We start from the raw sequence: 26,883 nt of genomic DNA on the forward strand, positions 1-26,883 counted from the left end.
CAAAGTTGTTGTATTTCCTCAGCGACCAGCACGGATCAGCTCCAGGCATAACGAAGCAGATATCGTCCTCTTTTGAAAGGCCAAACAAAGTAGTTTCACTTTCACAACGAAACACACAGCGCCTTCACGACATGGCGGCAGCAACAATACTACAGCGAGAATAAAAGTTATGCCTTCCTTCTTTGCGTTCTTTGCAGTTATGCAAATTTTCACACATCGTGATGTAGACATGTGGGGGCGTGTTAGAACGAGCCGTTTTAGGTAGGCGTGGTTGACTCTTAACTTTTATAAAGAATATCTCTTTGGATTTGAGACTTTAGTCTTTGCAACTTTACAGATCTTCTTTATGCACCAAGAGCTTGTAACACTCCAAAGAGAAAGGAAAACTTGAAATCGCATCCTATGACCCCTTTAATCATTCATTTGGCTTTCAAAGTACAAAATATAGAGGCAAACACTTGGGCACCTCATATGGGAGGTGTCTTGTTCTGTGTCAGTTAAGGGTGTGGAGGCCAAAACTGTGAAGTTGTAACAGTGAATACTGAGGCCAGTTCTCCTCAGCTGAAACGTGGTTTTGACTAACTTACCTCACAAAAACACAAAACACATACAAACTTAGCTGGTACCTTTGAGTCACACTATTACTTATGGGATGTGGCTTTGCGGTCAGGTACACATCCTCTTCTTTGAAAGTTTAGAATTTCACCTCTGTCTTACATGACATTCATCACTCTCTCTATGAATTATATTCAAGTGACACACACACACACACACACATATATATACAGTATATATATATATCTATCATAACATTAAGATACTTTCACATTTTGTTGTACAACATAAATTACACACAGTCACTCAAATGTGAAGACAGTTGTCAAATGTCAAATTGATGAGATCAAAATGAGACAATTGTGGTTTAAAAAAGTCTAAGGTCACCAAGTTTTGTTTGTTTGTTTTTTAAGAAATTCATACTTTAATTTAGCAAGGATGCATTAACTTAACAAAAGTGCTAGTAAAGACATTTATGAGGTTACAAAAGATTTCTATTTTAAATAAAATGCTGTTCTTTTGAACGTTCTATTTATCAAAGAATCCTGAAAAAACTATCACAGTTTCCACAGAAACTGTTTCTGTACAACATTGATAATAGCAAGAAATGTTTCTTGAGCACTAAATCAGCATATTAGAATGATTTCTGAAGGATCATGTGATACTAAAGACTAGAGTAATGATGCTGAAAATTCAGCTTTGCCATCACAGGAATAATCAATTACATTTTTAAATATATTAAAACAGAACACAAATATTTCAAATTGTAATAATATTTAACAATATACTGTTTTACAGTATTTTGATCAAATAAATGAAGCATTGGTATAAGCATAAGAGACTTTCAAAAACAAAAAAATCCTACCGACCTCAAACTTTTAAACATTGTTAGCAATTTACTGCAGCTACCACAAGGATGTGAGTTTACGTATACTTGAAGAATCGGACAGCACTGTAATTTCCTTCTTGTTGTTCATGAAAACCACTTTTCTAAAAACAAATGAGAAATTCCCCATGGGGATGGTAAATAGCTTTCTGCGTTAGCCTACAAATTGACGTCATGAATTAACAGCTTTATTCGTTATGTTGTGGATGAAGTATAGGTAGTGGTTTGAGGAGGGACAGACTGGAAATGTTGTCCTCTTACAGTCTGCAACCCATAGACAAGAAGCATTCTGTGTTCTCTCACTCTGACTTATCTCTGGGATAAGACTTTTGGCTAGAAATGATTTTAGAGTCTTGAGGATGAGATATGTCATTACTTGGGAATAAAGCTACTTGTTGGCAATAACACTTACATATGTGACCTGAAACAAATTCATTCTAACTTTGGATATAAATAAAATAAGAAGTTGAGGCAGAGGGAGAGAGAGGCGGTCCTTTGAGCTGTACCTCATGACATGGAGTCGCTCAGTTGGCTGTGTGAGGCAGAGATAAGGGCCTGCTTTCATGGAGGTTTCTTTCCTTGGAACTGGATGGCTGCCCCAAAAACCTAAAGCTACCCCCAACTTCTTGGCCTTTCTGCCCCGGCCCCCACACCACCTGACTGTTGCGTTTGATAAGGATCACACCAACACAGCGAGTAACATCAACTTATCGTATCTTTTTACTTAACCTCTCTGTTTCAGACCCCAGTAAACGAACACATACATTGGTCAGGCATGACAGAATGCTTTCAGCACAATCAAACTCGATGCATCACTGAACACTAACTCAATGCATTATCAAACAACACTTGTGTGAGAACACAACATTTCCCCCCCTCCTACTGGGTTTCAAACATGAAATGTTGACACAAAGTCCTGTAAGTGCCCTGGGCGAGAACGAATGCGGACAGGCCGTGGAGAAACACGGGGGTGAGGCTGGGCAGCCTGTGATGGGCAGGCACACATCTCAGCTGGCAGGTTGATAGGCATGTCTGGAGCCTGTGCAGGAGCTATCTGAGGTGTCAGCTGAAGCGCTGGGGTGTCCTGCCAAGCTGGGGGTGTGGCTTGAGGTGTGACGCCTGTTGTATGTGCTGGGGGCGGCACTTTGCGGAGGTGGCTTGCGTGCCACCGTGTGCCATCGCTGAGCAAGAAGGTGGCTGGGCCAAACTGATGAGTAACTTGGAGAGGAGCAGACCAATATGAAGCGAGTTTGTTGTCTCTGTGGGGCCTGCGAACCCTGACCCAATCTGCGGCCTTTATGTCAGGGACCTTAACGCGTGCTGAGAAATCGAATTTCTGCTTCATCCTCCTCTGCTGGCGGTTTCAGACCCCAGTAAACGAACACATACATTGGTCAGGCATGACAGAATGCTTTCAGCACAATCAAACTCGATGCATCACTGAACACCAACTCAATGCATTATCAAACAACACTTGTGTGAGAACACAACACTGACCAGTAACAGTTCCCACAGAGTCTTGTGTCACTCACCAACTGTAACATCTTTATGGATCCACATGGGCATTGTGTATTTTGCACCTGGATCTGATGACTTCCTGGTTTCAGGAATGGATATCATTGTACTAACAGAAGTGCACTGTCACTGTTGTCAGTCACATTGCCCCTAAACAAAACCTTGGATTGCAAACACATGGCACAAGAGTGTGTTGCATGCACATAATTGTACCAAGTTATTTTATTTGAGAGACCAATTTAATGCAATATTTTTAGACCTATATTATGGGGTCAGTTTTTTAGTTAGCAAGGTCACATTAAATGTATCTAAAGTGACATTAACGACATTCATAATGTTATAAAAGATTTTATTTAAAATTAATGTTGTTCTTTTCGAATTTCAAAGAATCCTGAAAAACAGTTTCCACAAAACTATTAAGCAGCAGAAATGTTTTCAACATTGATGATAATAAGAAATGTTTCTTGAGCACCACGTTAGTATATTAGAATGATTTTTGAAGGATCATGTGACATTGACGACTGGAGTAATGACACTGAAAATTCAGCTTCATATCACAGGAATAAATTACATTTTTAAATATATTCAAATAGAAAACAGTTATTTTTAATAATAAGAGACTTCTTTCAAAAAATGTACCCCAAACTTTTAGTAGTGTGTAGATGCATACAGTCAGAAATTGTTTTGAGTCTTTCATATTCAAAATGGGGTTAAAATCATTACCCCAAACCTTTGAATGCTATATAATTTATTTTTTATCTATACATAATTTGAAAAAATGTATGTATGCGTGTATATGAGAAACATATTCACTGATTTGAGCTCAGGTAGTCTATATTAATTAGCTTCATATTCAAATACTAGACATCTAAAGTAAGTCCTCATTTAGATAGCCAAGTAAATGTGTGTGTGTGTGTGTGTGAAAAAGAGAAAGTTGTCTGACTACCATTGTAGGGTGTCACTGTTCCTGTGAGTTTGTTCATGTAGTGTCATGGCTGGTCGATTCCCCAGCCTCCGACTCCAATCTTGATAACCTCTTATCACAGTTCAGCAGCCAGCACACACACAGCCACCAGCCACATCCCACAACACTGCCTCTCTCTCTCTTTATAGAGTTCTTTCTGTTTGGCAGTCTAGTTTTTGTGAGAAGATCCAAACTTTTTCAAAAGTTAATTTACATTTTTTTTTTATAGAACAATAGACAATGCATTGTCACCACAAATACTGTAACTTTACAACATGTTCAGGACAGAAATTAAGTCCTGTTGTATTAATTGGCTTGTTTTTAAAATGAGAGTTAACTTAGTAATCATTTACCGTCGTATCTTTTTTAAACGGAATGTCCAAGCTATACTGTTTTCCATACAGTGAAAGTGAATGCTGACAGTGGATGTTTTAAAACAAAATTGGATGAATAATGATTTAGAATTGACACATACAAAATGTGTCATATGGCCTATACTTCTGTGGCGTTTTATGTTGTTCTTATTTGCTTTTTGCTGCGTGACAGCCCTATAGTCACCATCCACTTTCATTAAATGTTAAACAGCTCCCTTTGTGTTCCACTGAAGAAAAACAAGTCATACAGTTTGGAATGACATGAGGGTGAGTAAATCAAATTTTGCTTTAAAACTATCCTAATGTAACAATGTATTGGCTTACATGATGAAGCTAAAATAGGGCCCTATGTAAATCAATAAACTGGTCCTTGTTGAAGGATTTGCTTCTCCGGGTCTCTTCCCAGTTTCCCTGAAAATTATAAATGCACAATGGTGGAGGGAAGTTGAAAGTGTTTTGACTGTCAAATGACAGTGACAGTCTAAGTCCAGGCCATGCTGTGTCCGTATCTCTGACCATGATTGCAGCATTTGAGTTTATTTGCATTACTGTTCTTTGCTGAGCTGCACCAGGGAAAAGTGCTTTTGCATTTTCATTTGCTTTGTTCATAGTTACTGTTTCCATTTGGAATAGTCTTTGTTACTTCTTTGTGCTGTTTTAATTCCTATATTAATTGTGTGAGTGCTATAGAAAACGTACATGTTCTGTGAATTTTTCACAACAGTGCTTGAATCATATGAACGATAAGTTTATGGTTGCTGTAAACTAGGGCTTCTCATATGCTCTGTGGGATTTTCTCAGACAATGAACTGTTAGATTTGCCTCTTTATCTGTATTTATACACCAGGTAATGTTATATAACCTCTGGTTTGTAATGTGGAACAGTATAAGGATTTCTGGTGCACTCTAAAAATGCTGGGTTAAATATGGACAAACCCAGCGATTGGGTTGTTTTCAACCAACAGTTGGGTTAAATGTGTAACCCAACCTTCTGTGTAGTAGCCCAACCGCTGGGCTTGTCCATATTTTACCCAGTGCTGGGTTTAACCCAGCATTTTTTAGAGTGTAAAATTTATTTTATCAGAATATTTAACATATTCTGGTAAAATGTACTACTGGACTTTACTAATGTTATTCTAGGTCACACAGCTTTACATAAAAAATAAATTCATAATGGTGTAAATCTTATAACAGCTGTCTTGTTAAAATCTTATAGACGTTTTTATGAACCAAAAAGCTCAATAACTTATTGAAAGTTGATTGTGATATCTGAATAGGAAATCATCAAAATCATGTTTTCGACCATCATACACAATCATAATGGCCAAAAATATTTATACAAACCATCATTGTTAAACTGATCTATACTTAGTTGCTGTGTCAGCCAGAGATCTGCCATATATTCAAAACTGGCCGTATGGTAGGAGTGTCCAAAAAAGTACCCCAACCCCACCCATTGGTGCCCTACAATTTCAAATGAAGTTACTAGTTCCCAAAGACTGAAGGAGATAAGCAAGCGAGCAGAGGACCAGTACACTCTCATTCTCCAGCCGCCCTCCATGATCTGTGCAGCAGTGTGAATCTATTCAGCTGATAAACACGATACTCAGCACATCACTTGTAGGTAAGTTCTTCCATACAGTGCCAGTAAAAGTGTCTCACAACACATTACCTGGCTTTATACGCACAACATTATTTTCTGTGTTTAGATATAGAAGAGAGTAGGCTATATAGTTTTTACACTAAATTAATACATCTTTAATATTTGCCAAATATTTGATATACTTGGTTCTAATATGTAGGATATTTTGTTATAGTCTAGATCTTAGTGTCCAGACAACCAATTTTTAATCGGTTAATTAACATATAAGCCAATAAATAAATGTGTGTGCTGTTTGCAATACATTTTTATTAACTTACATAAATATAAATGTGCAATTGTTATTTGCTATTAAAATCAGCACATTTTAAAATAATGTTAGATGAGCAAATTACTGTTTGTTGTATTTAAGAGACTAGACTGAAACAATAATTTAATAAAAAGAAAACGAAAGAATCTGATGTTACTCATTAATGTCAAGTGAAAATGTTCCATTTTTGTTTCTCTCCATTTTATTCAAAATGCATTGTAATTGTTATTAATATATAAAGAAATATGATACATACTACAGTACTCTTATTTAATATACAATTTTAAACATAACATTTTAATAGGCTTAATATTATATGAATATATTTCTAAATTAGCCTATAACTACTTGTAAAGCAAGAGCATTTTTCTCATACCTACATGTAACTGTCAGTGCCTTCACTGGTAAAATGGGCCATTTGCGCTTTGATTCACAATTCGTTCATTTTTTGTTAAAAAATGTGTGTGATTATTAGAGACTGATAATGCACGATAAGCCACAGTTATCAGGAGAATATGATGCTATTCATAATCACTCAACTAGATAGATTGTTTTTGTGTTCAACACGCGATAACATGATTGACTGAGGGAAATTACAAGAAAATATGTTCCAACGTTGTCACTTCTGCGGTTAACTTTCTTTAAAGCTATAAACATTTTTTATAGATTTATATATTTTTAAATGTCATAAAAAATAAGATGCTTAGACTGAACATAAATTTAAAAGACTATTTTGCAGGACAAACGTATAATCAATACTGATCTTGCTCGACAGTTATTCTGTTTTTCAAAGTCAATACTATGGTCTTTCTGTTAATCTTTTAATAGTCAATTCCCCTAAGGGAGTAAACGTTGTTGTGAGCTAATGCTAACTGTTATGAATGCCTTTGAGAAATTCAGACATGCTGATGTATTTTTAGTGCTGACTTTTTGCCACAGTCAAATGAGGACCTTTTAAAGGGAAGTGTGTCTAGATACCTTATTAAAGTATTGTACTGACCAAGGGGGTTTACAATACCTGTTAAGCTATCTGTTAGCATTCCCATTCATCTTGATGGCAGTTGCTCAGCTGTAAGGATTGAGAAAAATGTTTGTATAGAATTTTGAATTCATTCATTTATAATATTGTCTGTCAACATTAATTATGCAATCATCATTTTAAAAAATAGCTCAATTAACGAATTTTAAAATTAATTAATAATTCTTCCTATACTGGTAAGCAAGTCTGAACATTATTTTTTCCACATGAAAGATGGAGAACTCATCCGAGCAGTCTCGTTGGGTGTCCCCCAGCCTGATCAGTCCAGACCAATTGGCAAACTACACCACTGAGCCTGGTTTGCTGCCACCCAGTGAAGATGATGAGCCTTTCTATTCCAGCTCTGAGACTGACTTACTGCCATCATATTATTCCACTAGCGGACAGAGCCGAGCCTCGTCGTCTTACAGATACAGTCCAGGTGAGATTCTCACTGCTGCATTTAAAGGATTGTGAAATGTGCAGTTTCTGCATCACTACCATTACAATCAAATGGTATTGTAAATATAATAAAAGATCAGGAGGAGTTGTACGAAGACACGCCACCATTCACTCCCAAAAAATATAGGTTCCCAAAAGGGGTGTTTGCAGCGATGCCATAAAAGAGCCATTTTAGTTTCCCCAAACAACCTTTCGATGAACAGCTGAACAATTTTAATCTACAGAACATGAAAAGGCTCTATGGAAATTGAAGGTTCTTTATGGAACCATAGATGCCAATAAAGAACCTTCATTTATAAAAATGTAAAGGGTAGTTCAACTTAAAATTAAAAGTCTGTCATCATTTACTCACTCTGATTTTGTTTCATATTTGTAGGACCTTATGTGCAACACAATGTCTTTTGTTTTTTTTTGTCCATACATTGAAAGCCAATGGGGTCCAGTGTTGTTACATTGTCACCTCATGGACAAAAACTGTTAAAAACATCTTTCAAAACTATTACCGTTTAATATGAGTCAGTATTGTGCTCTATTTGAGTCAAAATGTGTTCATGTTTTAATTCCATTGAAATAGTTCGCCAAGTCTACTCCTCTCCATCAATTCTGGGAAACATCCAGTGGCTGGACAACTCTGCAGGTCACTCTCTAAACTCTTCCTACAACCCTGCATCCACTGTCTGGGCAAGCAGCCCATTCACAAAGACACCTCTCCACCCTCACACCTCCACGTCCATCTACCCGAACAGCACTACCCCATCTTTCACCTCCCCCAAAGAGGGTTTCCCTTCCCCAAGTCTTGATGGGAAGGAAAGTCCCAGGCTCCAGGAAGTCCTGAAAGCCGAGCACCTGAGTCCCATGGGTGGAGGCGGAAACAGCTTTCTCAATCTGAGTTCAGCCTCTGGAGGTGTGTACAGTCCTTCTTCACACATGCTGGGTCCATACGGGTCGTACATGACCACGTCACAGGACTATAGTTCAGCGGCACTCTATTCTACTGCGGGACCCTGGATGAGCCCTTCATCATTCTCACCCAAACTTCTCAACAAGATGAGACTTTCACCACCGGGTATGTAAAAGTCCTCTGGAATTGATTGAAGAAAGTTAAAATCATGCATGATTCAGCATAATTACTTTTGAATTTGACAGAGGCACGTGAATGCGTAAATTGTGGTGCCACTGCCACCCCTCTGTGGCGTCGAGATGGGACAGGCCACTACCTCTGTAATGCTTGCGGACTGTACCATAAGATGAACGGCCAGAACAGACCCCTCATCAGACCAAAAAAGAGGCTGGTATGTTAAAAAAAAAATTTTTGGTGATAGTTTGTGATTATATCATGTCGAGTTAAAATTATTTATATAGAATTTTCACAGTACACATTTTTTTTCAAATAAAATCATTAAGTTAAGGTTTATAATATCTTAATATCTTCATGTCTTATAGTTGCATTTAGCAGATTAGAGCTGGGCGATAATATAGTTTACATTTTGCAATGATATAAGCAATCAAGCAGCTGAGATTTGCTATATAGTATATATAGCTTTATGGGAATATCCTGTATGTATACTTGTGTATGCAGCTTTATATAAAGAATTGGGCGATAATATAGTTTAATTTGGCAAAAAAAAAAAAAAAATGTTGATATTTGCTATATAGTATAAATCATTTTACCCGAGTTTACGGTATGTATGCGAAAAGTCAAATATAACAAATAGTACATCAAATTTATATACAGAACTGTTTGAAAAAACATTTCTGCCACAATATAAAAAAAATCACATATCTAGGATTTGCTATATACTACATACTGCTTTGTGTAAGTGTACTATATGTACACAGTAAAGTAGCATATACTATACAGCCAGCTTTTTATATATATCACTGGGTGATAATATCATTTACATATTTTTAACGATGTAAAAATCACATAGCCGAGATTTTCTGTATAGTATTTGCTGCTTTGAGTGTACTGTATGTATCCGAGTAAGAATGGATATTGTGTAGTTGTGTAATTCACTATTGATTCTTAATTAATTTGAGTTATTAATTCATTATCTGGTGGTTATACATTTTAGTGACGATAAACTTTGCTTCTGTCAGATTGTCAGCAAACGCGCTGGAACTCAGTGCGCCAACTGCCACACAAGCACTACGACACTATGGAGACGCAATGCTAGCGGCGAGCCTGTGTGCAACGCCTGTGGCCTCTATTTTAAACTCCACAACGTGAGTGCACTCATTCATACTACATTCATCAGAGGAAAAAACGAGGAACTGCCAAACCTAAAATCTCTTCTATGTTTTTTTGCAGGTCAACAGGCCTTTAACTATGAAGAAGGATGGAATACAGACACGGAATCGCAAGGTGTCTAACAGAAACAAGAAGGGCAAAAAGAGTGCAGCTTCAGAGGTTTACCCCGACATGTCTCACATCGCACCTCTTGATGAGCATGTAGGACCCTACTGTCTGAACCCAGGACCCTTCCTGTCCTACAGTCACACCCCTCACCTATTGCCCCCTTCCACTTTGCACTCCTCTCCAAATTTGCCCTACACCCACCACCCAAACTCTGGCATGGTGCCCACATTAGTGTGAAGGAAACATCTATTGGACCATAACGAGACATGTACATTACGTTTACCTATAGTAAACACACTTCTTGCATAAATGCATTCCATCACATTTTTAAGTAAAGAGAAAATACATTAAAGCTGCTCCATAACAGTCGCAGTCTACCAGCTTGTCAGTGATTCTGAACCCGTCATGTAGTTTGAATAGTGGAACAGTAAAACTGAAACTGTCAGCTGTATTAGAATGACAAATGTAAATATGATTTTATGGCTTATTGTATGTGCTATAATAATAATACTATGACTTCTTTTGAAACGTTCAATAAATGCCTTGTAATTAAATGAGGTTTTGAGGTTGAAAAAGACATTTTGTGTTCATTAATTTAAATGATTAAAAGATTTAAGCACATTAAAAAAAGAATAAAAAAATATATTAATGAAATATTGCACATTCAATACCATTATATAGCCTGCTGATTAATACTATAGAAGTGTTTTTTGTCCGATTTGCCCCTGCAGTTAAGCTTAAGTAACCCCTCACTGATACCAAACAACATGTTACATGTTGACCTTTATATATAAGTTTAACTATCAAAGGTAACCATTTTCAATGTGGTGATGGTATTTAAATATTGCAAAATATTTTATTTAAATATTTTAGACCTTGTGGTTTGGAGCTCGCTATTTGGACTTCGTGTCATTCCAGCCATGCAATAATAGTGTCATTGTTCATTCATTCACTCCGCAGAGGATTTGACAATTGATCTGCTTTTGGAGCATGAACATGCAAATAAAACACTTTCCATAAAGCTGGCGGAGGGTGACAAAGCATTTAACCAAGGTTCCACTTGTGCCAGGTCCTAAATTTAGCTCACATGGGAAAACTGTTATATCTGTGTACATAACGCAACTGTGGGCTGTGTGGCCCAGATGCTGGCAAAATAATTGCACCCGCACTGAAATTCTTACAGAGAATATTAGAACCAAGATATGCTGAAAAGCAATTGGCCTGTGTCCACATACACATACTGTTATAGTATGTACTGGATTTGACTGTTAATGAAGTCTTTTCTGTAGGTATGCACTTGTTTAGTAGGAATACATTCAGTATTCAGGACCTCTGGCCTCTGGCTTGCTTAGTTGGGGACACTTCATTTCCAGCGATACCGTTGACTTGATTGCAAAGATACTATTTAAACTGAGCTGGATGTTGACATCACTGAATTCAATGATGAACTGTCTTTAACTGAAAAATTTGTGTTTACTATTGTCATTTTGCATTATTGACACTATTTTCCTAATTAATGCTGTTCAGTTGCTTTGACACAATCTGTATTGTTAAAAGCGCTATATAAATAAAGGTGACTTGACTTGACTTCAGTTGACAATGACCTTTTTACAGAGGTGTGAAGAGTACCTAAAAACCATACATGAGTAAAAGTACAGATACCTTACAGTGAAAATTACTCCACTACACGTTACAAGTCACCAATTCCAAAACAACTTGAGTAAAAGTCTTAGAGTATCTGATTTTAACAGTACTTAAGTATTTTACTTATACTAAATATAGGCTCAAAGATGCACTAGTCAAAGAGACATGCCAGTGAAAAACTGTAATGTTGTGGAGAAGCTGCGGAAAACAGGCAGAGGCAAGGATCTATGTGCTGGTATTTCATGGAAAAACTACGGGAGACAGGAAGTGACATAAAATTCCAGGGCAAGGCACAGAAAGCATGAAACAAAAACAAGAAAGAGTTGATGTGTGAGGAGCAATCACGTTTATTTTCTAAAACCAAAATAAAACTGAACACCTCAAAATTACAAAACAAAACAAACAAATAAATAAAAAAAAACATCTTTCAAAAAGGTCTCTTCAGTATAATGGATAAATAAAATATGTTAAGTAAAATTAAAATGCCGAAGCCTTCTTGCAGTGGATGTGCTGGTTTGGGCCTCATTGCCGGCTGCAGTCATGTCCTCATCTCATATATAAAACACCTCTGATTCACAAATACTTGCTAAGGAACTTGCATTCACATAAAGTAGCCTTGTTGACAAGTTTGGGTAAGGGCAAAACGCAGTACTTTCAGTGACCTGTAATAGGCAGTATCACGTCTTTTGTAGCAGAAATAAACTGCTGCAGAAAAAGCTAGGTCCATGCAAAATGTAATGTGTAACTGCAACACTCATTTCAAATGTAGTGGAGTAAAGAGTACAGATACTCATTAAAAAATGTAGTGAAGTAAAGAGTAAAAGTTGCTAATATCTTTGATACTCAGTACAACTACAAAGTACCCGAAAAGATACTCAAGTACAGTAACTAATTACATTTACTCCAATACTTTACACCTCTGCCTTTGAACTGTGTGTTCTGTTACCTACACATACAACAACATAAAAAAAAAGGAATTTACGCAGTTGTTAACTTTTAGCATTTACACTTAAAAACTGCCGTTTTCACTCATGCAAGGTGTTGGGACAGTTCAGTTTAGAGTGCTGTGAAAGTGATACCTTATATTCACAACACTCTCAACACTGACTCTCCTCCACAGCATCACCAGAGATCACATTTACTGTCTTTTAAACACCTTGAATGGGATCAGCTTCCAAATAATGACTGCAAATGTTTAAAGCATATTTATCTTTGCCTTAGGGGTGGGGGTTGCATGTTTAAGAAAACTGTAAGAAAACTGCAAACATAACTCAAGCACCTGTGATTTTTGTTCCTCAGCAAGGCCCTAAAATAAACTAGCATACTTCATGGGGCAATTTCAGAAATACATAATTATTTGCATACTTGTGTATACTGTGGGCAAATCATTGCATGACTGATCATTAGTCATGTGCAAGTGTGAAGAGATCACGTCTCACGAGGAATCATGAACATCTGTGGACGCCACCTAATCCTGACCCCTCGCTGACTCATTAATCAGAAACAGTTTCAGAAAACTCTGTTTGCAAAGGCTTGCCTAAACTGCCAGACGTTCAATCTTGAATCTTAACACTACTCATAGATACATGTTTTTAAAATCTCTCTCATCTCAGACATTTGCACAAATATCAAGTGTTTGATAAATAAAAACAAACTTAACAGATATGGTGAGTCCATAAAAGATGTTTGAAATGTTGAACTTACAAACTCTGAGTGGCAGGTGATGGGTATCTATTTTTTCTGTTTTTGTCCTCACTGAGTTTATCTGTTGGGACGGCCAGCCATGTATTGGGGAAATGGTGACAAATGACTGCAAGAGATTAGCAACCACAGGACCAGTCGAGCAAATTTAAAAACGACATCCGTTACACTCTTAAAAATAAAGGTGCTTCACGATGCCATAGAAGAACCTTTTTGTCTAAATGGTTCCATAAAGAACCTTTAACATCTGAAGAATCTTTCTGTTTCACAACAGGTTCTTTGTGATGAAAGAAGGCTCTTCAGATTATAAAAAGGTAAGAAAGAGATGGTTCTTCAAAGAACCTTTGACTGAATGGTTCTTTGTGGAACCAAAAATGGTTCTTCTATGGCATCGCTTGAAGAACCTTTTGAAGCACCTTTATTTTTAAGAGTGTACAGTTCTCGTGTCTCAGTCTCTCCTCCCTTACTCTAATACTTGCAAATACAAACCCCATATGTTACATGTCCACTACCAAATCTTTTATCAAAACTATATTGAATCAGTGCACGTTCCACATTTTCAGACTCATGGACATCCATTCATTTAAAGATCTTGAGCAACCATACTCTCCATGAATGCAATAGCACAATGTAAATTCTGCATAATACTTCTCAAAATGATAGCATACTAATCATGTAACTAGGTGTCTGTACAAAGACCACAATGCTTTTTTGAAATTAACTACAAAGCATTTGTCAGGCTAACATTACTATAAACAGGTTTTAGGACTGCTGTCCTAAATAAAAGTTTTTAGTTGACTTAGAAAGATGTAGCTGCCATAAACATATTGTATAAACTACAGTAGTTAACATTTGAAGTGGATCAAAAAAGTTAATTAAAGTTGTCCCAAGACAAGAACGCAGGTTTTAGGACAACCATGGCCGTCCTTAGGGGGGTGCAACCGGGCCCCGCATCAGCTAAGGACGGCCCTGAGGATAACTTTGATGAAAGGTTTTGATCCACTTCAAATGCTGACTACTGTATAATCTGTATTAATGAATGACATTGATCTTACAGACAGTGACCTCTAAGGGCAGTGTGGTGTAAGTACAATAGTCAAGATAGAGGTCAAGTTACAACTGAGAAGTTCTTCAAAAAGGCTTCATGAGGATTAAAATAAACAAAAAATAATTATAAAGGACAGATGATGTTTATTTGCGGAGACGCTAATACTAACTGAGCACAACCAAATGCTCTGAAGCTCAAATAAATATTCCAGCACTTGCTTCACATTGCACTGAAATAGTGGTCTGCGTGTTATATTATTTATAATATATAAAATATAATAATTGAATTCAGTATTTCTTTACAACAAAAAACATCCAAGCACTTGATTGTGAATTACACTGCCTTTTTTATTTAATCAGGGAAAAAACAATAAACCTATCAATTTTGTTACAATTCCAACAAGTGTATGATTAAATACAGAGAACAGTATACAAAAAAAAAAGAAAGAAAAACTCACCAAGAACTATGGATCGGTTAGAAAAAAATTATACAGTATATTAGTTTTTCCGCTTTTTGAGAGTAAACAGTACTTTCAGTAAAACTGTGTAACTTCTCAGACTGAGTTCATAACATAACGTTCAATGTCAGCCAAATGTGAGGTAAAAGGTCTGACCTACAAATCTGGGCATGGATAGATAGACAGAAAGGGAACTATCACCAAAAGTCATCATCTACCAAGTAACCCAACTTTCTTCCCCTTCACTTCGAATCGTCCAGCTGGTCTGTAGTGGCTCTCTTCAGAAGACATGCTGCCTGACCAGGTCGCCTCGTCAGGACTGGAACCTGAAACGGAGCCATCTAGACTTTTTGGCCCAACTCTGGGAGAACTTCTGCTTCCCCTGACATCTCTTTCACAACGGAAGCTCTCTCGCAGCAATGTCCCTTTTGCGTGGGACTGACCTACTGAAGGCCTTAATGCCATAGTTGGTTGCTTGAGATTTTTATTAGGCATCACTTCTGGCTCTGAATCACTGTCAGAGTCAATGGCAATAGGTTCTGAGGATGATCCAGGGCATGGCTTGAAGGCACAGTTGCTTTGACTACTTTGTCCAGTGTTTAATGGCTGCATTTTCCCCTTGAAGTCTGCAGAGAAACCAACAGGAGACTTCAGCCTAAATTTTGAGGTCCTTGAGAACCCGCTTTTTTCATCGTCATTGACTTCGAACAGCCAGTTTGCATCAAAGCTCATGTCATGCTTGAGCTGGCTTACTGCCCGCATGTTAAAGCCAAGGAACACAACAGGTTTGCGGGTGACAAAGTCCCGGTCACATGAGCGCCGATGGTTGGCAAAATGGCTTGAAACATCGGACTTCCACAACCAGAGGCTTGCAGCAAGTTTCTCGATCTCCCGTTGGGGAGGGGAGGGATGCCGATTGAAATACGCTGTAAGGAAAGCTTTCCGTGCTTCATAGGACTCGTCACCATGACCTTTCGGATCCAATGCCAACACGACCGGCTCCTCTGGCTTCTCAACAAAGACTGTAGGGTAATACCTAGACTGGTCTACCATCTTCCTTCTCTTGGGGTCAGATGCATCTGGGGTGACTAACTCACGTTTGAGAGACCCAGCTCCAGGTGATGTTAAAGCCAAGGAACACAACAGGTTTGCGGGTGACAAAGTCCCGGTCACATGAGCGCCGATGGTTGGCAAAATGGCTCGAGACATCGGACTTCCACAACCAGAGGCTTGCAGCAAGTTTCTCGATCTCCCGTTGGGAAGGGTAGGGATGCCGATTGAAATACGCTGTAAGGAAAGCTTTGCGTGCTTCGTAGGACTCGTTACCATGACCTTTCGGATCCAGTGCCAACACGACTGGCTCCTCTGGCTTCTCAACAAAGGCTGTAGGGTAATACCTTGACTGGTCTACCATCTTCCTTCTCTTGGGGTCAGATGCATCTGGGGTAACTAACTCACGTTTGAGAGACCCAGCTCCAGGTGAACGCAGTCCAGGCATAATAGGCTTGGCACCTTTGGAGGTCTGGCAAACACCTCGGCAGTGCACCAAATGGAGCGTGATGGTGGAAGCAGTCATGTTGCTAGTGTACACTCCCAGGCAGTGGATGCACTTGTAGGTTAGTTTTTTCTCTACAGGGTGCAACGTTTGGAGTACTTGATGACAATCCCGTAAATGATGGGCTAGGGCGTCCGAGATGGGACCTTTGAGAATAGTGAAGCATAGTGGGCAGAGTGTTTTCCCAACTTCTTTCTTTTGCGACACAGAAGACTGAGACATGTTTCGGACCACAGAATCAGATTGCGTATCTGGCTGCTTTACAGCCATCTTTGCAGGCTTAGCCATGGCGCTGTTCTGTGGTGGTTGATTGCCAGCTAAAGAGGCTTCAGGGGTCTCCTTCATATTGTAGGTGGTTACAATAAGCTGAACATTTTTGGGATTTCCTTGCTGAAGTGTCAGATCGAATGTTAGAGGAGAACCAGTTGGCGGATCCCCTGGTTCGTTAGGGTGCGCCAGACGCTTGTGTGCTACAATTTTCTCAACTTCATGAAATGTGGAATGACATTGTGGGCATGACAGCCCATGCACTAGCATATGGTTCAACAAAGAGTCGCTGGGTAGGTAACGGTTACAGTACAGACACTTGCTAGTAAAGTTGTGAATCTTCATGATGTATTTAGCCATCGCCCTCACCTTCTCCGCCTGATGTTCCTTTTCAAAGTGAGCACTATATGTGCTTTCAGGGAAAAGTTCATTGCAGATGGTGCAAATCTTCCACTTTTGTGTTTGTGAGGTGTTCAGAGAATTGGCTGAAGCTTTCTTGGCCTGCAGTGACGTTAGTGTGGCAGTAGCAGCATGCACAGATGAGAGAGGTAGGCTCTTCAATGAGGGAGAGAAAGAAGCTAACTGGGCATTAAGATGTGTAGCACCATGGACTCCAAAACCGCCCAGGTGTTTTCCTGTATGTGACTGGGAGACCACACCAGACACAAAAGATTTATCAGGTAGTGTAACGCGAACTGGGTGACCAGGCATGGAGTTGCCTGCAAGAGTTTGCTTGAAATGGTTGCCGACAGGTAACCCCACCATTTTGGGCATACTGAAGCGATTCATTTGAGGTGTTTGAGGACGCACACCAGGAGTGATTGCAACGCCCCTTTGGATTACGTTCGCCTGGGGCCTCGGCACTATGACATTGGTATGCCCAATCATAGTGGTGACTTGATGGCCAATGCGCTCATGGAACTCAATGACGTGCTGGACCAGAGCTTCATAAGAACGAGGTGTGAAGTGGCAGCTCTTGCAGTGAATCCCATGACTGTTACCAGGGGCCTCTACACTGTTTTCTTGCTTCTCTGAGTTTCTTCCCAGGTAAGGTGTAGTCACATGCTGGAAGTGTTCCCTGTAAATATGCCTGCGCACCACGTTGTACAGTCTATCTCGATATGTGCACTTCTTGCAGTAGTACACCGGGAGCTCCTTTCGATCGCCCAACATAGGCTTGTCTAATCGCATACCGTCCCTAACCCCTATTGGAGCTCCATGAGGGCCGGCGACACCCTGACGCACCACATTGTGAGGCATATGGAAGAGCCTGACATGGGTTTCCAGTGTCCTTTTGTTCCCACTGTATGTGCAATAGGAGCAATTAAGAAGGATTCGGCTCTCAAAGTCTTCTCTGTGAACATTGCGGAAGTGGTTTTTGTAGGCAGAGAAATACTTGGAGGCAAATGGGCAATCTGAGCAGCAAAACTGCTTTGTTCTGTAGTCCTGCAACATTTGAAAAACAAAGCAATATTACAAAATGTTTATGCTATGCAAAATATTTTGCTTTGAGGACTTCTGTTGCAGTGGCTGTGGGGGACATACCTGTGACTTTGTCCAGGATGGATCCCACATACAAATGTCAAGGTAAAATTGTTTCATGTGTGAATCACTGGGGCTAAAATCTTTGTAGTCCTACAGGAAAATGGACAGGAAATAACATTAGTGAAGCAAAGTCTTACGTATATGCATTAACACAACAGATGTATTTTTAATTTGATGTTCACTATGACTAGGAAATACAATGACAGTTCAAGAATAATCACCTCCACATGTTCTTTGCAGTAGTCAAGGCCAATGTCACTCAGCAGTCTCTTGACTTTTTTCCTGGCCTTCCTCAGCCGAGTGAGGTTATTCACTGGAAGTTGAAACATCTCTTCTTTAAAAAAAAAAAAAACAGAAAAAAAAAAAAGGATTTTAGTTCAGCTCCCAATTGTTAAAGGTTCACTCAGCAATTACTAATTATGTTGTGCAGACCAATATAGACTTGTTATGCACTTATATTAAGTATAGATGCAGCACCATGCAAAAGCAATGGTTTTCAGTTATTAATGTTATTGCAGAAATGCCCTATTTGCAGTCAGCCATAATTAACCTATTCCACAAACGCATGTGTTCAAAAACAGAGGTGTTACAGGGATAATAATGAGTATTATTCTGCTGGTCATGTGATCTCAACATGTTGGCCACCAGCTTTTAAGAGCCTCATGAGAGTGCACATTACATTAAACAATTTTAAAGGGATAGTTCACCCAAAAATTAAAATTATATAATCAATCACTCACCTTCATGTCACTCCAAACGCTTTCGTTTATCTTTGAAACACTAGAGGTATTTTTTAACTCAGTCTCCTTTGAAAGTCCATTAAGGCAAAACTTTGATGCTTCAAAAAAGGTCATTAATAGTTTGTAAAAGTAATTGAATGGTTAATCCAAGTCTTCTGAATAGACATGATCGCTTGATATGATGAAAAGATTTAGAGTTGTGATCAATGCACATACATAGAGCACATCAAATATGGTAAATGGAACCGTACTTGCTTTAAGCATGAAAACCAATGAGGTTTGCTCGTCACTTTGGCATGTTTGAGCATTCACAAGAACCATTGAGGTTTGTTCTCAGGTGTCCAGCAAGTACGGTTGAGCTTTCGTTTACCATCTTTAAGATGCTCTATGTATGTGCATTTTTAAACTGTCAAAACTTAAAGGGTTAGTTCACCCAAAAATGAAAATTAGCCCACAAATTACTCACCCTCAAGTCATCCTAGGTGTATATGACTTTCTTCTTTCAGACGAATCCAGTTTGTTATTATTAGTTTTATTAAAAATTGTCTTTGATCTTTCAAGCTGTTTAATGCCACTCAGCGGGTGTTGCATGCATCAGTCCAAAACAAGTTAAATAAAAAGTGCCCATCCATAAAAAAAAAAAAGTGTCTCACACGGCTCCGGGGGGTGAACAAAGGCCTCCTCCTGTGTTTTTGTAAGAAAAATATCCATATTCAAAATGTAATAATCAATTTAATGTAGCTTGCGCCAACAGTTGAGGTCAGTGCTGCGCATGCGCCGATAAGTCTCGTGAAAACCAACGTTTGTCAACAGGAGCAAAGGAAGCAATCCGTCATCCGCCCGGAGCTGCTTCCGTTTACAACAGTGAGCGCAAGCTACATTAAAGGGATTATTAAGTTTTGAATATAGATATTTTTCTTACAAAAACGCACCGATTCGCTACAGAAGGCCTTTGTTCACCCCCGGGAGCCATGTGAGACACTTTTTTTTATGGATGGGCGCATTTTAATTAAGTGCTTTTGGACTGATGCATGCAACACCTGCTGAGTGCCAGCTCCGGGCGGATGACTTATGAGTTCAGCTTTGCTCATGCGCCGCTCAGAAGTGGCGAACGCGGAAGCGCAGGGGAGAGATCAAAACAAAACAACGGTCACCATTTAGAAGTACAAAACGAGGATTTGTATAGAAGAATGTTGGAGGATTATGAGTTCAGCTTTGATCATGCGCCGCTCAGAAGTGGCGAACGCGGAAGCTTAGGGGAGAGATCAAAACAAAACAACGGTCACTAATTAGAAGTACAAAACAAGGATTTGTAAAGAAGAATGTCGGAGGATTTCGATATAAGCCAAGAGGAGATTGGTTTTCCTTTGCTAAAGTAAGGAAACTTTGCTTCCTTTGCTCCTGTTAACAAACGTTGGTTTTCACAAGGCTCACCGGCGCATGCGCACCGCTGACCTCATACGTCATGCTCCCAGAACTGCTTCTGTGTACAACTGTTGGCGCAAGCTACATTAAAGTGATTATTATGTTTTGAATATGGACATTTTTCTTACAAAAGCGCATCGATTCGCTACAGGAGGCCTTTGTTCACCCCCCAGAGCAGTGTAAGACACTTTTTTTTATGGACGGGCGCTTTTTATTTAACTTCTTTTGGACTGATGCATGCAACACCCGCTGAGTGGCATTAAACAGCTTGAAAGATCAAAGACCATTTTTAATATAACTCCGACTGGATTCGTCTGAAAGAAGGAAGTCATATACACCTAGGATGACTTGAGGGTTAGTAATTTATGGGCTAATTTTCATTTTTGGGTGAACTAACCCTTTAAGGTGAACTTGACTTTCAATGGAGGAACTGAAATCGCTCAGTTCCATTAAAAACAGATATTTTTAACATCTTATGTGTTTGGAAAAACATGAAAGTAAATGATTACGGTTTTCATTTTTTGGGTAAACTAACCACTATTCTTTTAAACAATACAACCATATTAAACTTTTAATGTACAAAAACACACATATTAATTATTAAGATATGTGTTCTGAAAATTACAAAACACTCAGTGTGTAAATGTGCATGCATTGCCCAAACAAAATAAACCCTGCTCAAAATAAACCCTGCTCAAAATCTTTTCTGCATTTAGTGCATGTCACTGTGCACATCAAATATTGTATTGTAAACAACTAATTAATCTAAATGCAATGTGCATTTATTATAAAAGTGGTGCTGTAAACTTGTCAGAAGACTTAGCATCCTCATCCCTTGACATAGTTAGCCGGTAACAATCAGTTATGGGCAATGAACCACACTACACATGCAGCACTATAGGGTCAATGGTGTGATAGATTTTGCAGAATGTAAACAAACCACTCTTATATAAACCTGACTTCTGAAACACAATGCATGCATGCATGCATGCATGCAGCAACTGCAGCCGGGACTGTTGCTCCTATAAATGCAACTGCACTAGACAATACAGGACACAGCAGGCCTTTGTGATAGGCTCAGCAAAAAATACCTAATTTATTTTGACAGGCTACGCTGGCGTTGGTCTGACCGCATGTACCAACTTTCCAACGAGAGCGAAGTGCTTCTAATGTATAATTTCATTTAAAAACGAACTTAGTTTAGCGATAACAAAACAATTGTTACTCCATGCACATATATGCAGTTAGCGCGTTAGCTTAGCCACACTGGATGTTTGATGTGCACACTGAACTCCACACAAAAGTAGCGATGCCAAAGAAAGAAAAGCAGACCTTTATAATCACACATTACCTGCTTTACTTCACGGTCTCGCATGTAATTCCCTTCAAGCGCTTTGCTTTCAGGCCCAATGAAGAGTTAGGGTGAGAGGACAGACAGATTGTGGTTTATTCGGCAGATGCTGCCGTTCTTCGCGCCGCTGCCGCCGCCGGTGGATTTCCGCACCATGTGTCATCAACTGGACTAACACAGGTTACTGGACAGTTTCTGTCGACCTCATAGCCTTGTTCTTTAATATACGATTTGGATAGACTGTTGTGTCAATTCAGTACAAACACGGGGCAGAGAACAGACTTTTTTTTCTCTTTGAGACTGTTCCGTTCCATATACTAGCACAGCCTGTTCAAAATGGCCGATGGTTGCTTCTTCTTCTTCTGGTGTTTTATGGCGGTTTGGCAAACCAGCGAAAGAGGTGCATTACCGCCACCTACTGATCTGGAGTGTGGAGTGTGCATAAATTTGGAAGAAAGAAATACAGAAGGGAAAGAAAGGAGAAAAAAAAAAGAAAAGAAAAAAAAAGAAAAAAACTAGATTCTATCTATTGTTCCTGTGTTTTTCAGGTATTTAAACATATTTTCTTGCACTCTTGATTGCCTCGACCCATTTCCTAACAATACTTTTAAAGAAATATTATCAACTCCCAGCCATCCTAATTCTTGAATTAATTGAAATCTCTCCCTTTCATATGCAGAACACTCAACAATAATATGTTTCACTGTTTCTAATTCTCCACATTTGTCACACTTTCCCGATTCATGCTTACCTATTTTATAAAGACTATAGTTTAATGCTGTATGTCCGATTCTTAGTCTTGATAAGATGACATCTTTCTTCCTATTTCCGTATCTTTTCCTCTCATTTCCAACACACTCCTGAATCTGGAAAAGATGTCTTCTTTTAGACCCATTATTCCATAACGTTTGCCATTTCTTACTTACTTCAAATGATATCACTCTCTTGAATTCAGCTTTACTTAAAGCTAACTTAATTTCTATTTGTGTATGATTTCACAATCAGCCCATTATAATCTGTTTTAATACTCCCCCATAGTGTATTATGGGCATTGAAATCACCACACCATATTACTTGGCCGACGGTTGCAAACGGAAATGACATATTTGTGTAAAGTTCAAAGGGGGCCACACTGATTCTGGGGAAGAACATTCATCACCGCCACACAAGTACCATGTAGGTTTAAGTCGTCGATTCATTAAATAATTGCAGCTTTTGTTCTTGTATTGGTTTTATTCGTTTGGGTTTACACATCAGAGATTATGAAATTGTTTTAGTGATTAGGATTAGTGCTGGTTACATGTCATCAACATTGGAGGTGGTAGTGTCAAATCCAAGACTACTGTCATATGCCAGTCCAACATTAACATAAATGAATGAGGGTAAGTTTATGATTTAAAAATTAGCTGTATCAACTGTATTTTGGCATAAACTTGAACCAAAGTTGTTCCTGTGTCTTTGTACATGACACAGTGTTCTCACTTGCACATACAGTGGAGATCAAAATTAGAGAACAACCTACAATTTCCTACATTTCAAGCTCACTGCTTAGTCCTAAGTTACCCTAACAGGAGTATAAGTTTTGAAGCAAATGTTTTATAAATTAATTGAATTCTGACTCTTTATGGGGAATCGGTTCAACACTGCAGCTGGAATTGCTTGCCAGTTTAGTGATGAACAGGGTATGGATCTGTCTCGGCACGTTTAAGAGAAGTTGGACTGAAAATGCTCTCTGCAGTTACAAAGTCTATCATCAGGAGAAAAAAAAAAGGGGCTAGGCTCACATTTGCTGAGGAGCAAATTGTGTGGAGAAAGAATAACTGGTTCAAAGTTCACTTTAGTGATGAGAACAAGTTTAATTTATTTTGGTCACATGGGAAACATTATGTTCTGCATCAAACTGAGGAAAGACTGAACCCCAAGTTTGTAAAGAACTAAGAAGTCAGTGAAATGTGGAGGAGGAACTGTTATGCTTTGGGGGATGTTTTGTGCAGCAGGAGTTGGGCCTCTTATAGATACATGGCAGGATGAATGCAAATGTTTATCAGAACCTCCTTTAGCAACATCCTTCAACAACATGCAGTGTGTTCCCTGCAAGCATCTTCCAATCAGCCTGCAATTTTCATGCAAGACAAAGCCCCCTTCACACTGCAAAACAGGTAAAGCAGTTCCTTGAAGCCAAGAACACTGAAATAATGAAAGGCAGTCTCAGAGCTCTAACCCCAACTGAAAATCTCTGGGAAATCCTTGGCAATAAATTTATGGCTAAGAAACCCACTACAGTTACTGAGCTATTGAAGAGAGTGGAAGAAGATGATCACACCAGCGCAGTGTGAGAAACTAGCGATACCCTGTGACCTACAATTCCTACTAATTTTTGACAGCTGTAACCTTCCAAAATGTTAGGTGTAACGTTCTTTTGTGCTCTAGTGGTTACTGTTCTCTAATTTTCAACACTGTCTTTTCCACATAAAGGTTTTTATTGAAATACCTTGGTTATTTTGTCAAACATATTAGTATAACAGTGTTATACCCACAGCTAATATTCCTTCACATTTTGAGCAATGAAGATTAACACTATTTCAGAAAAAAAATAATCAAGTATTCAGATTGTTCTCTAATTTTGATCTCTTCTGTACATATTCAAGATGAAGGCACCAAACTTAATCATTTAAAGCTGAGATGAAATTAAAATTCACCTTATCTATTTTCTAAACACGTTATTGTTCTTATTATGAACGTTTATGTTATGGAGGACCACTAATCTGAATATTGGGAGGACATGTCCCTCTAAATTGTGAATAGTGCTTACACCCTTCTCATCCAGAACCAAAACTTTAAGCTGACATCAAGCTATAGATCAGTATGATAATTGCTAATGTTTCTGTTTAAACCCCAAATTAATATTTTTTCATTATGTTATGTTAACATACTACAAGATGCACATGGTATATGGAGAAGAAATATTGCAAATCCTTCACCTACTATGCTATATATGAACAGTGTTGGGGAAAGTTACTTTTAAAAGTAATGCATTACAATATTGCGTTACTCCATAAAAAAGTAACTAATTACGTTACTTTTGCGTTACTTTTTAAATCTGGACCGTAACTCGCGTTACTTGTAATGAGTTACCCCCAACACTGTATATGAATATATATATAAATTACAAATGTATTTAATTACACCTATACTGAATTAATCCAGTGGTTCCATGACTTCCAAAGTAACAACACGGGGTCCAGTCATCACCAGCTTTGAAAGAGTATGATAGTCTAAGTGAAGCACACTGCGTCCATTCACTCGGCACACAAACTGGCGAACCTAAGCAAAAAAAATTTAATAAAATAGATTAGAGACCAGCTGATGATGGATTCTAAACTTTTATTGCGTAAGCAGCTGTGTTTGTGTTTACGTGTTATGATCACCTTAATTCCTGCTGCTGCAGCAGGGCTTGCAGGATCCACAGCCTGAACATAACAAGGTGATTTTCCACGTACTACAAAGCCCCAGCCTAGGGCATCACCGAGGATCTTTAATTATAAAACTCACATGAACAATCTGTAGTTCAATGTTCTTTTCATGGCCAGCTAAGCATGATGTATGCAAGACTTACCGTAAGAACTCTTTTTACATAAGGAGCACCTGGAGATAACAGCTCTTCACAGGTTACATGTCTTTTCAGCACTGTCGAAAATAATAATACACATTTTATGATCAAAATTTGAAAACTGATAGAATACTTTGTCTCTTGGAATTTAACAGTTGTGCCTGTAATAGATTTTCAAAAGCATGCAAATGCTCTCCTATAATAACCTGATGTGGGATTGCATCGTACTGCAAGGGCAACAGTAAGAGAAGCAGTGAGTGGGTATCCACGTGAACTATGCTGCTGGTGGGTCAAACTTCCACATCGTCCATCCAAAGTAGGTTGAACTGGAATTAGAAATTAGAATTATACATTAGAAAAGATTATACACATTTAGAAGTTTATACATTGATCTACAATACCGTTTGAAACTTTGGCATGATTTTTTAAATGTTTTTAAATTAAGTCTTTTATGCTCACCAAGGCTGCATTTATTAAATAGAATATACAATAAAACAGTAATATTGTGAAATATTAGCACAATTTAAAATAACTGTTTTCTATTTGAATATATTTTGAAATGTAATTTATTCCTGTGATGGCAAAGCTGAATTTTCAGCAGCCATTATTCCAGTTTTTGGTGTTGCATGATCCTTTAGTAATCATTCTAATTTTGCTGATTGTGTCCTCAAGTAATATTTCTTATTATCAATGTCGAAAACAATTGTGCTGCTTAATTTCCTTTATAACGATTTCTTTACTACCCCTTTTCCTTCATCTCTGTTAAATAAATGTATTATTTAAAAAGGAGACATATTATGCCCCTTTTTACAATATGTAATATAAGTCTCTGGTGTCCCCAGAATGTGTCTGTGAAGTTTCAGCTCAAAATACTCCACAGATCATATATAATATAATTTTAAAAATGCCTCTTTTGAGTGGAAGCTGTCATGAATCCTGTCCATGGACTTCCGTTCAATCACCACCAGAGGTCACCCTTTCATTACATTGACTCTCGCACAACACAAACTGTTGCATGTCATCCCGGACTACATATCCCATCAGCCATTGCACTGATTGCACACAGCACTGATTGCACACAGCTGTCATCAATCACACATTCACTATATAACACTCACTCATACAACCATTCTCTGCCGAGTATTGTTTAGCCTTGTACCCTGTTCCGAGTCTCTGCCTTGCCTTGCCTTGCCTTGCCTTGCCTTGCCTTGCCTTGCCTTGCCTTGCCTTGCCTTTTGGTTCTGATTATCATGTTTATAGCGCTGAAATCATGTTTATAAACCATATGAGTTTAAACTTATGATATACGGTTTTCTAAATGCACACATCCGAAGCACACGGACAGAAAGCGACTGTCATAGCATGTGAGTACTAAACTAAGTTCTCATTCACAGACAAGTTTACATTAAAAACACACGAGTTACAAAAAACAGTAGGTTATGTCTGTGAAGGTAAACAGCTGGGAAATAAATCGCATGTTTATTTTAGATCTGTGTG

The 26,883-nt window shown here is 38.5% G+C and overlaps 3 protein-coding genes and 1 long non-coding RNA gene across 4 annotated transcripts in view; 2 read left to right on the forward strand and 2 right to left on the reverse strand.

Moving 5' to 3' along the window:
• Nucleotides 1-5,771: 5,771 nt before the first annotated feature.
• LOC107655033 (GATA-binding factor 2-like) lies at nucleotides 5,772-10,522 on the forward strand. The gene is made up of 6 exons (XM_016442425.1): nucleotides 5,772-5,918; nucleotides 7,457-7,664; nucleotides 8,259-8,750; nucleotides 8,831-8,976; nucleotides 9,785-9,910; nucleotides 9,996-10,522. Exons 2-6 carry the CDS (start codon nucleotides 7,457-7,459, stop codon nucleotides 10,278-10,280), a joined length of 1,257 nt encoding a protein of 418 aa, XP_016297911.1. The 5' UTR covers nucleotides 5,772-5,918; the 3' UTR covers nucleotides 10,281-10,522.
• Nucleotides 10,523-14,785: 4,263 nt separating this feature from the next.
• Nucleotides 14,786-22,113, reverse strand: LOC107655053 (activity-dependent neuroprotector homeobox protein-like). Its single transcript, XM_016442446.1, has 5 exons — nucleotides 21,777-22,113; nucleotides 18,482-18,594; nucleotides 18,261-18,350; nucleotides 16,226-18,161; nucleotides 14,786-15,864 (listed from the first exon to the last, which is right to left on the reverse strand). Exons 2-5 carry the CDS (start codon nucleotides 18,587-18,589, stop codon nucleotides 15,104-15,106), a joined length of 2,895 nt encoding a protein of 964 aa, XP_016297932.1. The 5' UTR covers nucleotides 18,590-18,594; nucleotides 21,777-22,113; the 3' UTR covers nucleotides 14,786-15,103.
• LOC107655054 (uncharacterized) lies at nucleotides 15,623-16,084 on the forward strand. Its single transcript, XR_001630387.1, has 2 exons — nucleotides 15,623-15,678; nucleotides 16,040-16,084. It is a non-coding gene; the product is annotated as an uncharacterized LOC107655054 (long non-coding RNA).
• Nucleotides 22,114-24,974: 2,861 nt separating the features above from the next.
• LOC107655034 (DEP domain-containing mTOR-interacting protein-like) overlaps nucleotides 24,975-26,883 on the reverse strand; it is a 10,999-nt gene continuing 9,090 nt past the window's right edge. Inside the window, exons 6-9 of the mRNA XM_016442426.1 lie at nucleotides 25,593-25,712; nucleotides 25,393-25,463; nucleotides 25,205-25,309; nucleotides 24,975-25,100 (exon numbers count right to left, since the gene is read on the reverse strand). Coding sequence (XP_016297912.1) covers nucleotides 24,975-25,100; nucleotides 25,205-25,309; nucleotides 25,393-25,463; nucleotides 25,593-25,712 — 422 coding nt within the window. The remainder of the gene's footprint in view (nucleotides 25,101-25,204; nucleotides 25,310-25,392; nucleotides 25,464-25,592; nucleotides 25,713-26,883) is intronic.

The sequence above is a fragment of the Sinocyclocheilus anshuiensis genome, unplaced genomic scaffold (assembly GCF_001515605.1).
Source record: "Sinocyclocheilus anshuiensis isolate Anshui unplaced genomic scaffold, SAMN03320099.WGS_v1.1 scaffold1072, whole genome shotgun sequence".
NCBI lineage: Eukaryota > Metazoa > Chordata > Actinopteri > Cypriniformes > Cyprinidae > Sinocyclocheilus > Sinocyclocheilus anshuiensis.

Bases quoted from the DNA above. Each gene is read 5' to 3' on its own strand.
- LOC107655033 (XM_016442425.1), top strand. From the start codon at position 7,457: ATGGAGAACTCATCCGAGCAGTCTCGTTGGGTGTCCCCCAGCCTGATC. The intron at 8,751-8,830 runs GTATGTAAAAGT...TGAATTTGACAG, and splicing joins GATGAGACTTTCACCACCGG to AGGCACGTGAATGCGTAAAT. The intron at 9,911-9,995 runs GTGAGTGCACTC...GTTTTTTTGCAG, and splicing joins TCTATTTTAAACTCCACAAC to GTCAACAGGCCTTTAACTAT.
- LOC107655053 (XM_016442446.1), bottom strand. From the start codon at position 18,589: ATGTTTCAACTTCCAGTGAATAACCTCACTCGGCTGAGGAAGGCCAGG. The intron at 18,351-18,481 runs GTGATTATTCTT...ATTTTCCTGTAG, and splicing joins ACTGCAAAGAACATGTGGAG to GACTACAAAGATTTTAGCCC. The intron at 15,865-16,225 runs GTCATGGTAACG...TGGATCCGAAAG, and splicing joins GTTGGCACTGGATCCGAAAG to GTCATGGTGACGAGTCCTAT.